The sequence below is a fragment of the Chinchilla lanigera genome, unplaced genomic scaffold, assembly GCF_000276665.1.
Source record: "Chinchilla lanigera isolate Chin_1 unplaced genomic scaffold, ChiLan1.0 scaffold00104, whole genome shotgun sequence".
In the NCBI taxonomy this organism is placed as follows: domain Eukaryota; kingdom Metazoa; phylum Chordata; class Mammalia; order Rodentia; family Chinchillidae; genus Chinchilla; species Chinchilla lanigera.
The window spans coordinates 5,200,675-5,213,776 of NW_004955505.1; the positions used below are offsets into that span (position 1 = coordinate 5,200,675).

The 13,102-nt window shown below is 43.3% G+C and overlaps 1 protein-coding gene across 1 annotated transcript in view; it reads left to right on the plus strand.

Annotated features, from left to right (window-relative positions):
• The first annotated feature begins 225 nt into the window (after window positions 1–225).
• Window positions 226–13,102, plus strand: part of Tmtc1 (transmembrane and tetratricopeptide repeat containing 1) — a 253,886-nt gene continuing 241,009 nt past the window's right edge. The window contains exons 1-3 of the mRNA XM_013505922.1: window positions 226–318; window positions 4,523–4,689; window positions 12,904–13,074. Coding sequence (XP_013361376.1) covers window positions 226–318; window positions 4,523–4,689; window positions 12,904–13,074 — 431 coding nt within the window. The remainder of the gene's footprint in view (window positions 319–4,522; window positions 4,690–12,903; window positions 13,075–13,102) is intronic.

Sequence of the window (13,102 nt, forward strand, 5' to 3'; positions counted from 1 at the left end):
AGGCTAGTAAAGCTTCCTCCGTATTTACATCTGCTTCCTCCACACTGCTCACTCACCGCCTGAGCTTCACCTCCTGTCAGATCAGCAAGCACATTAGATTCTCATAGGAATGTGAACCCTGCGGTCAACAGCACAAGCAAGGGGTCTAGGTTGTGTACTCCTATGAGAATCTAATGTACTAATGGAAATAAAGTGCACAATGTAATACAACAGAAATAAACAGCAATGAATGCAATGTGCTCGACTCATCCAGAAGCCACTCGCATTGCTATCTGTGGGAAAACTGTCTTCCAAGAAGCCATCGTTGGTGCTAAAAAGGTTGGAGACCACTACAGTAGATCCCCGGAAGCCAGTGGATAGCCACTTCCAATTCTTCTTCCCTGCTGGGAGGTCACTGTGGAGCCACAAACACCACCCCTCCCACACACACACACACAAGGCTTTGGATCTGGAATGTGCCCCACTGGGCCCTGTTGCACAGGCTTGGGTGGAGCTGATGGAAACATGAAGAGGTGGGGCCTGGTGGGTGGCCCCTGTATGGTTGGAGCTGTCCTCTTTCAGGGAATCTCAATCTCTTACTTCCTTTGCAATTTTGCTCGGCCTTACACTCCCATCAGCACATGCTGCCATGGGCCCAAAGGAATGGGATCTCTATCATGGAGGGAAGCCTATAAAACTGTGAGACAAAATCTCTCTTCGTAGCTGCTCATCTCTGGAATTATATATAAAGTGAATACTCAGCATGGACACAGGTGAATTTCCAGGGCACCCTTCCTTAGGGGACCAACTCTGTTTCGTCCCTCCTGACCCTTGAAACCATCAGTACTCTGCTCAGCCTCTAACTGGTCTCCAGGGCAACAAGAAGCCCCATGTGGGGCTTGGGCTTTGTTGTCTCCTGGCCTGACTTGCTCTAATGTAATGAGGGGTGTTAATGTGGTTTCCTACATATTTTCAGAGGATGACTTGACTAGAATAATCTAGCCCTCCCCCAAGAGGGAGAGAAAGTGTCGTTCACTGCTTATCTCCACAACATTCCTATTTTCTCCAGGGAGCTCTACAAGGAAATCAGTTCACTGTTCCCTGCCTTTCAGTTGTTAGAGATGAAACAATGATGACTAAGCTCCAGATTAGTACTTTTAAAGGAAAAAGAAGAGCTCCATGATTACTTTCAAAAGTTTCCCTTTAGAAAAATGTCTTTTTTATAGTATCAAGATAAACAAAATACTTAAGAGTCAATCTAACAAAGGAAGTAAAAGAACTATCCATTGAAAACTACAGGCTGGGGATTTAGCTTAGCGGCAAAAGCGCCTGCTTGGCAAGCGCAAGGTCGTGAGTTCGGTTCCGGGTACTGGAGGAAACCCCCCCCCCCAAAAAAAAGAAAACTACAGTACTCTGAAAAAGGAGCTCAAAGAGGATACCAAAAAATGGAAAGATACCCTTCATTCTTGCACAGGTAGAAACGCAATAGTGAAGTAGCTGTACTTCCAAAAGAATTATGCAGATTGAATGTAATCCCAATCAAAATACCAATAGCGTACCTTACAGAACTAGAGAAAATAATCCTAAAAATTCGTGTGGAACCAGAAGAGACCTAGAATAGTGAAAGCAATTCTGGGCAACAAAGGCAAGCCAGGAAGCATCACAATCCCCAATGTGAAGTCATATTACAAAGCTACTGTGATTAAAAAAAAACAACAACAACAGCATGGTACTGGCAAAACAAAACAACAACAAAACACAGCCCCTGTACTCAATGGACCAGAATAGAAGATCCAGAAACAACTCCCAGCATACTTAGCTACCTTGTCTTTAACAAAGGAACTAAAAACTTTCACTGGAAGAAAGACAGCCTCTTTAATAAATGGTGCTGGAAAAACTGGCTTTGCACATGCCAAAGATTAAACCGAGACCCGTATCTCTCCTCACACACTAAATTAAAATCAAAAGCTGGGCATTTTGGCACATGCCTATAATCCCAGCACTTGGGGAGTGGAGGCAGGAGGATGCAAGTTTGAGGCCAGCCTGGGCTCCAAAATGAGTTCAAGGGCAGCCTGAACTGCATAGTGAAACCCCGTCAAAAAAAAAAAAAAAAAAAAAAAAGGACGAAAGATATAAATAATAAAACAGAAGAACTAAAAGGGGCTAGGTAAAACTCTTGAAGACATAGGTATAGGCAAAGACTTTATGAACAAAACCTGGATCACTCGGGAAATATTACGAAGAATCCACAACTGGGATCACATAAAATTGAAAAGCTTTTATACACCAAAAAAAAAAAAAAATCTCCAACAGAGTGATGAGACAACCCAGAGAGTGGGAAAAAAGTTTTAGTATCTCTTCCTCAGACAAAGAACTACTATCTAGAATATATAAAGAATTCAAAAAAGGTCAGAGCCCCCCAAACTTAAATACCCAATGCAAAAATGGGCATCTGAAATGAGTAGACTCTTCTCAGATGAAGAAGTACAAACTTCAAATAAATATATGAAAAAATGCCAAACATCACTGGTTGACAGAAGCAAATTAACACAACACGAAGATCCCATCTCACTCCAGAAAAAAATGGCATTCATCAAGAAATCAACCTGTAACAAATGCTAGTGAGGCTGTAAGGAAAAAGGAACCCTTTTCTGCTGCTGGTGGGAGTGTAGACTGGTACAACCACTGTGAAAATGGGTATGGAAATTCCTCAAAAAAAAAAAAAAAAACTAGATGTTCCCCCTATAGGTATCTTCCTCAAAGAGTTAAAACATTATGTGACACTGATATATGCATACCCATGTTTATAGAAGCACAATTTATAGTAGCTAAATCTCTGAAACAGCCCATATGCCCATCAAAAGATGAATGGATAAAGAAAATGTGGTATTTCTGTACTATGGAGTACTACCCTGCCATAAAGAAGCATAAACTTGAGTCATTTGTAGGAAAATGGATACACCTCAAAACCATAATGTTTAGTGAATAAACTGGACACAGAAGTTTAAATAGTGCATTGTTTCTCTTGTGTGAGAAACTCAAAGGATAAATAAGGAGCATACTAGAGGACAGATATTGGGAAGCAGGAAGAAAATGTTCAAATGAGAAGGGGAACAAAGGAGGGAGAAGGGGGAAAGGAAGGAAGGGAAAAGGAAAAAAAGAGAATGGAAGGAAAAACTGGAAACAAAGTTTTTGTAAATGAGGAGGAGAAGAAAGATTGAAGGAAGGGGAGAGGAATGGGAAAAAAATTAACATACATCATGTAGAGGCACAAATTTCCCACCACGAATGTGATCAACAGTATGGCAAACGTACTAATAACAAATAAAGTTTAAAAAAAAGAAAAATGTCTTTTTTTCATGAAGCTTTCCTGTGGTTTGCTAGTTCATTATTACAATCTACTCAGCTTCACAAGTAAATAAAAAAATGAGCAGATTAAGAGAAGGAAATAAACACAACGGATAAAAAATAGCCAAATACCTTTGATGGTATCGTACAGTATATAGTTGTTTGGTAACCACGGGGAAGTATGAAAACTTATCTCTGAAGCAGTCATTTGAAAATTAAGCCACATGATGGTAAAGTTAATGTTTTGGAGAGAAAAAGTACCATTTTCATGAAACAACTTGATCCTGGCAGTGAAACTGCAAACAACAGTGAAGCCAGGTGAGTGCTGGGCAAAGGAGTGGTTTCCAGGGACCGGGAACTCTGAGGTTTACCTTCTCAGTCCATGCTGCAGGGGAGGCCCCTGGGTAGTCGTTCAGAGCAGATGCAGGCGAGGGGCACCGCAGAGTCACTCTGAGCACAGTCCCTCGGCTCGGGAGCGGAGGCCTAATGGCTGCTTAGTGCCAGGTTTTCCATTTTACAGAAATGGAGAGAACGAGAAGCACAGGAAAATGACTTCAAGAGGAGAGACACGCTTCCACCCTCATCAGCATGAATTTCCCAGGTTCGCTTTTACTGGGCTGCGGTGCTGGGTGTCAGCGGGCTTCAAGGTTCTTGGTTTAGCTCACTGAGTTTTCACCATCAGTCTCGGAGTTTCTTTCACAGTTCAGAGGACTGGAATGCAGTCCATGGGTGACCTGGCAAAGATGGGCCTCAGTCTTTCTGTACGTGTTACCCAGACACCATCTGATGCAGTATAAATAAAGCAATTAGCTCAGGAGCAGGTGTGAGGAGCTGGAGAATCAACCTTCTACTGCTGAGGAAACAGAGTTATGTGGAATCTTCCTTTAGCCACAGTCAACTAATGTCTACTTTGGGGGTAAACAATAAGGCGGGATTTCTCTGATCAGTAAAAATTCAGATGGAACTAGCCTTTAAAAATACCCCAAAGTACAAAAGGTAGAATATTAGCCCTGCTTAAAAATTTATCAGAAATATGTATTTATTTAAATGAAAGTAACATCTACAGCTTAAAAAAATTAAGGACAGATGATAGATAGGAAGACGCTTTGTAAAATGTTCAATTTTATTTCCACGGAAGGTGCCTTACTATGTGTTAGTATCCATGTCTCCTCACAGTCGTATTCTGGCATTTCAGCACAGGGCTTCCAGCTCCCAGGCCGAGCCACAGCCAGGGTGCGAGTCCGAGAGCAGTGAGTGGGCGATTCTCAGGTCGCCCCTGGAGTTAGGGTGCAGGGCCATCACAGGTGAACAGGCAGGTTTTCTTGAGTACACAGAGCAAGAGGTTTATGGCATGATCCGTGGGTTTGTTATCACTGTCACATTTGGTACCACTTCTTAGTAGCTGTTACTTGAGTACTGAGCAAAGTATAAAGGGAAAACATCAGCACAGATGCAAGTTTTTCAGCAGATAGCCTCACAATGCTGCATCTTAAAAGGTAGGTGTAATGCTTGTTCTGTGAAATAAGATATCAGGCAGCTAAAGCACTCTCCTCACCCCTCCCACTACCTAAGGAGGAGAGGTTGAGGTCACTGAAGAAATGGGAGATGAAAGGTGTGTGACAGACCGCCAAGCAGGAATCTGCTCCCTCTCTATCTCTGTCTTAACTGGGAAGGCCATGATATTCAGCTCTTGTCCGAGATGTGAAAGACTTAAAATTATTGGAAAACAACATCTATCACCCCAACAAGGACCTGGCTGCCTCGTTTTCAATAATATAACCCCCCAAAATGACATCTGAAAGACATTTTTCATTTTTTATAAGCTGCAGGGAAGCCTGAAAAGGCTTCACATGTATCCCTTTAGATTAACTCACATATGGAAAAACAGTCTGAGCAATAAGACTTACCAGCTGAGTGAGAAAGGAAGGGAGATTGTTATTTCTCAGGGGAAATTATTTATCTCCAGTTATAATTTGTATTTCATGGCAAAGAAAAACTAGTATGATATGTACTCCAACTTCTTCAATAACAGAGTGCAAGCGGTGTCATTGACTTATGGCCAGTGTTTTATTAGGTCCTTTGTTCCCTGAGTCCGTTAATTTTGGCTGTCCCAAGACCCGCGTTTGCCAGGAGGACCCAATCTAGCTGGAGAGAGTTGTGTGACTGGGATTGTCCCTCAGGGAAGGCATGGCTTCAGGGGCACAAGCTGTGCAGTCAAGTGGCTTGTGCTCCTCAGGGCCCAGTGCTTGGGGAGGACTTCATTCTCAGCACCCTGCAGGACAGCTCTACTCGGTCATCTGCCATCATACCTTGACATTCTCAGTGATTCTGGAATACAGTGCCCCTCATTTTAACTTTATACTGGGCTTCACAAATGATGTGGCTGAATCTGCTATGGGTGGGGCCAGGGCAGGACCATTTATGAGGTGGTGAATTGCCTAACAAGATCATTTTTTATAATTTAACAAAATGTAAAGAAGTGTGATATTAACCACATTAAAACAAAGTGGTGTTATACTGCACAGAAGGTAAAACACTTGGTACTGGGCTGGGGATATAGCTCAGTGGCATAAGCGCTTGCCTGGCGAACGCAAGGTCATGAGTTTGATCCTCGGTACCACAAAAAAAAAAAATAAATAAATAAAACACTTGATACTGATGAATGTGGTGAATATTTTACATAGACCAACCAGAAGTTTAGCCTTTCCTTGTTATCTGCTTTTTTCTCATATGGCCATAGCATGGAGCTTCCTCATCTGCAAACCTGTAATCACATAAGTAGCTCTCCCGCATGGCTGCTTTTTGGGTTTTGCAATTTTTTAACTTAATTTTTGGAGTTTGTTTGCTTTGGGAGACTTTCCTGTGGACTCTAAGTGGGGAAAAAGACACAAGTGTTTAACATTATAGCTTTGGTGTAGCTATTGCTGCTCCTATTTGGGTGGGGGGAGTAATTATCCTTTTTTTTTAAACCCTCATAGAAAATTTTACAAACAGGAAAACTTTAGCGAGGAGTGTTGAGGACATGGTGCCCACAAGTTCTTCTCACATTTGCAAGTTCTGTGTGTGCTGGGAGGTCCCCAGACCACCTCAGTTTCAGGAATTTGCCAAAAGGGGTCACAGAATTCCTTGAAAACTGTTCTCCTGGCAGCTACAGCTCGTTACAGGGAAGGGCACAGGCGAAGCTCAGCCAAGGAAGAACGCACACAGAAGCACCAGACACAGGCTTCCTACCGCCTCTTGTATGAGCCAGCACATGCCCTTCTGTAGGAACACGTCACTCTCCACATATGGCATGTGCAGGGGCTGCTGCCAGACACAGAAGCAGTCCATGTTTTTGGTATTCAGGGCTTTTAGGCGGGCCATTACATACCACCTGAATGGCTAATCTCATCTCTGGAACCCAGAGGTCAGGGTAATGCCTGGATAGAAGGAAATGTTGCTCCTCTGCCCCCGTCGACTCAGTAACAGGGAATTCTGCAAAATAAACTGAAAAAGATCAACAAGGAAAAGCAGATTTAATTACAAATATACACAGGGGAGTTCCCAAAGAATTGTGACTCAACTCAAGGAGGCACTTACATTTGGGGGCCTACATAGCATCTTTTTTTGTTTGTTTGTTTTGAGACAGGATCTCACTATGTAGTTCAGTCTGGGTTCCAACTCTCAGTGCACCGCCTGCCTCAGCCTCCCAAGTGCTGAGATTACAGAGGTGCACCGCTGAGCCCAGCCCGCCATTTTAAAGTACAAAAAGGAAAAGGAATTATTTGCTTCTGAGGTGGGAGCTAAATTAAATAAAGGAAGGGAAGAAGTGGTTGTTTAGAAAGGTCTGTTATGCAGATAAGAGTCAGCGCGGTCTCTGGGTTAGTCCTCCTGGTGAGAAGGCCACACCTGTGTAAATGGGAATTTATGTCCTGCCGCTAGAGAGAAAGGAACTTAGAGAGCTTTCAGCTCAAAGCAACTCTGATGCCAAAGAGGTGTATTCTGATGTGGCATATTCTGGTCTCCATCACACCTTTAGTCTCCAGTTTCCCTGGAGGACAGAACTGATGCTGTGTGCCCAGAGTCACCAGCGTAAATCACCACATCAGTCTGTGCTCTCACCCAAAGCCCCACAAGCACACACTCCTCTGTGGCCTACGATCTAGGGACCCAGAGGCTGCTCTCCATCAGCTGAGGGCCAAGGCTGGACATCTCTGGAAAGGTTAATCCCCCTCCACAAGTATAATGACCTCTCCCCCATATTTATCACCCAAATTCAAAGTCAGAATGCCAATATTGGACAATCTTATTTCCTTTGGTATTGCGCTGGGGTCAACTCACTCTGGTTCACAAAAACTGATTTGTTAAACTCTTTCAAATCTTGTCATCCAATGATTAAGCAAAGCCACTATAAAATATTAATTTATATAAACTAACAATTATATAAATTAGATTACTATAAAGATAAGAAGCTCACCAGTGTATAATGATTGTGCTATTAAGATGCTCTTGATCTCGTTTACTCCATCTGTATACACCCGGTAAGAACACTGCAACTGTGGACCCCTCCTTTGCTGGCTCCAGTGATCTCACTCGGCAGCATGATGTCAACCATGGCGAGAATGTTGACACTGTGGAAATTAACACACACTATGAAGAAGGACATCATTTCGTATTCTTTGATATTGAGAGGGATCATTCTGTCAATCCAGCCTGTTACTAGTTGCTACTAGAGTATTTTGTAGGTTATGGCAACATTGGGTTAAATGATAAATTAATTCCATATACAAAGCACATCTAGAACTCATGAATCAGATGGATACTTTTCCAAAAAAAAAAAATTAACTCTTCATACAAATCTGTTTGTGTGTGCTTGAGTTTAATTTTAAATGCAAATTTATACAATGGCATTTTAGTGCTTTCTCTGACATTTCATGTAAATTGTGGAGATTGTATGAGAAACCAAAAGTAGATTTTTGACTTATATGTAATTAGATGTAGAATAAGAAGTATGCAATTAAAGTTCCATTGATGTGAAAATAGTGTCCTTTTCTGTTTGCATAATAATGCTAAAATTTAATTTCTAAAACTGTAGATATTTACTTTGTAATGTTGTGGTTTTCATCCAGAGATTTGAAACTCTTTGGAGAATTCTAGCAAGTTCTTTTTGTCCGTAGGTTTCAGACCATACTATACCCAAACACAGCCCTTTGAATATTGAGTATTTTAAGATGAAGGAATTCAAGAAGTGGGAGCTGTGGAAAGGACTTTCTGACTTTCCCCTGAAGCAAATCGTAAGACCAATGTATGAGTAAGATTTTCGTCCCTTTAATAAATATCTGAGATAATCAACATTAAAGAGGAAAATTTTTTTTGGCTCATGGTTTTCAGGGGTTCATCCTGTGCTCAGTGGACCACACTGCTTTGGGCCTGTGGTGAGGCACCCTGTCATGGTGCAAGCACCAGGAGGAGGAACAAACTGAGGGGGGTGGGCGGAGAAGAGGATGGAAGGAGAGGAGGAAGAAGAGGAAGAGGACAAAGAGGAGAAGGAAGAGGAGCAGAACTGTGCTCCTCAGGGACAGGAAGCCAAAGAGAGGAAGAGCCAGAGCTGGAGGGGGTGGTCTCACTATTCCTTTGAGGGTCCATCCCAGGGACCTTAACCTTTCCACTAGGCCCCACATCCTAATGGCTCGGCCCCCTCCCAGTAGTGTTACTCTGAGGAGCAGCGTTTTTCACATTCCTCTGGGGGACACTGGATCCAAACTGGCAGCCAGCATGGCCTGCCCTATATCTGGGGGAAAGGAACACTGTAATCTCGTAAGATGACAGACACAAGAAGGAAGCTTGATGAGCAGGTCTTGCAAAGTCCCCCCAGTTTACCATAACTAGTTCTTCCCCTTTTGTGTCCCATGTCTGTAATTTGCTACTCACCATCAAGTCATGTATGAAAACAGTCAGGGCACCTGTTTCTTCAGGTCTTTATCTCCTCAGGGAGTTTCCTGTATCTTGTTAATCTATCTTTTGTTACAGAGACCCAGCAAGAAGCATAAAGGTAGGAGAAAAAAGATACTATTCCTCTCTGCAGCCTGCTTTATTGCAAGGCACCTGTTATGGTCTGTATCTAGATGTCCCTCCAAAGCCTCATGTCGTCACAAGTGGAACTTTTCAGAGCTGGCTGGATGTTGTGTGATACTGGGGTCAACGGTGCATGTAACTAAATTGATTTAGCGTAGTTCTGGGTGTGGGTAACGGAAACCCCACCCAGGGAATATGTGGCAATGACCCCTGGATGGGGAAAGGTAGAAGGCAGGCTGCTGTTGCTGCTTCCTGCCTGCCCTGCCATGCACTGTTTCTCCTCTGCAATGCCCCTCTGCCGTGCTGCCCTGCCTGGGAACCAGTTAACTAGACTTACACCTTTACATATTGTGAGCTAAATAAACCTTTCCTCCTTCAACTTTGAGTGCCTAGTATTTTGTCCCAGCAAGGAGAAAAGTAACTATGACAGTACCCATGTGTGCTTTCATCTTGCAGTAATATGCTGACAAAGTTGATTGAGTGACCAAAGATGCAAACTTACACATAATTTCTAGGGCTCTTTACTTCTAATTCTGTGCAGATGCTACAGAGAGAGCTGACAGAAGAAGAAGTCAGTTTTCCCACATGAAGATTGTCTCTTTTCCTCTGGGACTACAGCAGCCACCTCAGCTTCTGATGTCACCAGTCTGGGCCTCAGACACTCCTTTGGCCACACCCCCAACTGGGCCTCCATTATCCACACTCAGAACGATGCTAAATCAATTTAGTTACCACACACTTTTGATCCCAGTATCACACACTAGGGTTTCAAGTCTTTGTCTGAAGTTACTTAAAATTTGTTTTATTAAAATATCTTCCTGTCCCTAAATTTGCAAGATTCTGTTCCAAAATCAAAAAATAGAAAAGACTGAAGATATAGCTCAGTGTTCCTCAGGTTCAAACCCTAATACTGAAGGAAGGAAGGAAGGAAGGAAGGAAACAAACGTATGCCAGGGATGGGAGGATAAACTGACCTAACAGAATTCTTGCTGAGACAGGCAGGGTGGTCAGCTACCACCTGAGGGAAACGGAGCATAAGATAGTGATGGCGAGGGTGGAGGGTCATCGCCAAACGGACTTATCAGAGTTCCTTGGTAAAACCGGGTTTTACAAGGAATATTCCTTTTTCAAAGGTCTAAAAGAAGGCTAAGAATTCTGACCAAAGTTTGGCCAAGCAAAGAATCTTAGTCTGAAATTACTTGAAACTTGTTTTATTAAAATATCTTCTTGCTCTTGATTTATTTTTTAGTTGGCCCTACTCTCTTTCAGGAATGTGATCCTTTAACCTGCATGAGCAACTTAATCTGCATGGACCTCAGAGAGGCATTTCTGTGACAATTTATGCTTCCAGTTGCTCTGAGCAGACCAAGGGTGTCTTAGAAGGTATGATTCCTCTAATTACTCCCCTTTAAAAATAATCAGAATCTAAAGAAAAGAATTAAATCCCATTTCCTTTGGGCCTCTTTATTAACCAAGATGAGTGTTTTACATCTTGAGAGAGAGAGAAACAAAAAAAGAGAGAGAGAAAGGCAGCAGGCTTGATGGGCTGGCATATCAGTGTGAACCTCTCTCTGACATCACTCTTACAATTTTCCTGTAATACAGGAAGTGAGGGGGCTGTGAAGGAATTGTCTAATTAAAAAAATTCACTTATTGGTTCATACTTGAGAAAACTTGAGGTATCTCACACAGATGCTCCTTGACTTACAAAGGAGTTGCATCTAATCAGGGCACTGTAAACTTCGGATATTGTAAATTGAAACACAATGAATACACCATAATTTAGCAACATGTACTCAAGCGCTCACCCTTGCAGTTGCGTGGCTGACTGCCAGCTTCCACAAAATTAAGTCTGATTTCTGCTGAATGTGTATTGCTTTTTCACCATGGTAAAGCTGAAGAACTGTAAGTGGAGCCATCATGAATCCAGGACCCTCTCCACTTTGAGTTAATCCCAAATTCATCACAGAAGTGAACAGGAGGGAGACGCCACGGGAGGCGCAGTGCAGCACGGAGCAGGGTCCCTGGCACTTCTCCCCTTTGTCACTTTGGGGTCTTGGGCTCTTAGTCCGCGTCTCTCTGCTGTCCTGGACGGCGCTGAGACTGCTTTCAGCTTGGGACGAACGCGACTCAGACAAGGAGGAGTGGGCAGGGCTGTACTTTTTAGCAAAGTGAGGTAAGGGTGACTGGGGGGGTACTTTGCTGTCTATAACAATCTATCATTAGCAGGTAAGGTGACACATGCCTGTAATCCCCGCTACTGGGGAGGCTGAGGCGGAGGACTGCAAGTCTGAGACAAGCCTGGGCAATTACCTAGACCCTGTCTCAAAATAAATAATTACAAAGGGCTAGGTGTGTAGCTCAGCAGTAGAGGGCTTGCCCAGTGCTTCAGGCCATGCCTGGGTTCAAACCCAGCTCTTGAAAAACAATCACTGGAGTCACTTTTTGGGTTAAGATACTTCTCCAGAAATCAATTATAGGTAAGACTGACATGTTAGCCTACCAGTGACAGTACGTTACACCTATCACATTTCTGCAAGCCAATTCCACTAGTTGGCTATTAAGTTTGAAAGCCTGGCTTTTAAGGTGGTGACATCACACACACACACATACACACACACACACACACACACACACACACACACACACTATTCCAGCAGCTTCGGTCATCCATCCAACCACAGCCCTGCTTTGCAAATTGTAGTATGAAGTATGCCTTTAATATACTTTTATTAGGAGGAGAGAAGACGCTGTAGTGTGTCCTGTGCGGAAATGAGAGGCTTTGGTACGTGTGCAGTCTGGATATTAAAATTTCACAAGTGTCAAAAGGTTTGAAAAAAGATAAAAACATTAGGTGTTCAGGATTCCCAGTTTCAGTCCTAATTCACTAATTTAATTTTTATCCAAAACAAAAAAAGTGAAAAGGGTGAAATATATTCTGCTTTGGAGAATGCGTCTTAATTCGTTTTCAATTGCTCAGATATGTCTTAAATTAAAGCAAAAAAAGAAAACAAAACAAAAAGCCCCCAAAGCCTTGCTGTTGCCTTCACACAAATGCTCAGATACAATAATTCTGCTTTATATTTTATTATTTTGAGACCAATGGGCTTTTAAAGAATTTTGATAGGATAGGAATAAAATGAGTTTGTTTTTAGGTTCTTCTACGTAGATGTATCAAAACCCCGGTAATTTCAGTAACAAAGCAAGGGGAATTTGCAAGAGGCCTGAATAAAGAATCGGAATGATTTTTCAATTCCGGGGAAATGCTACTCACAATCAGTCTGGGACATCTAATTTACTTACATATTATAAGGAAGTTAAGCAACCCACACCAAAAGCCTCAGGAGAGGTTTTAGTTTTCGTGGGGGAGGTACTTTCTTAAATTCGGAATGACTGAACGCCCACAGCCCAGGGATAAGCATCGGACCCGGGAGCTCCTTAGATAGGCAGAAAAAGTACTGAGCTCGGCGCCTCCCCAGTTGTCTTAGGAGTTTAGCTGAAAAGCGAGAAATGTTTCCAAAGCCGGGTCCGCATCCAGATCCCCGCCGAATCTCGCGCCGCCCTCCCCGCGGCCCAGGTCCCGCGGGGACACCTGTGGTGTGGACGGACAGCCCGCGGGGCTGGTCCCGGTCCCGGGGGACGTGGCTGCCCGGCGGGGCGCTGGGCCGGGGTCCACGCCGGCAGAGGCAGCAGGTGTGGGAGGTGGGGGCCGTGGGCGGGG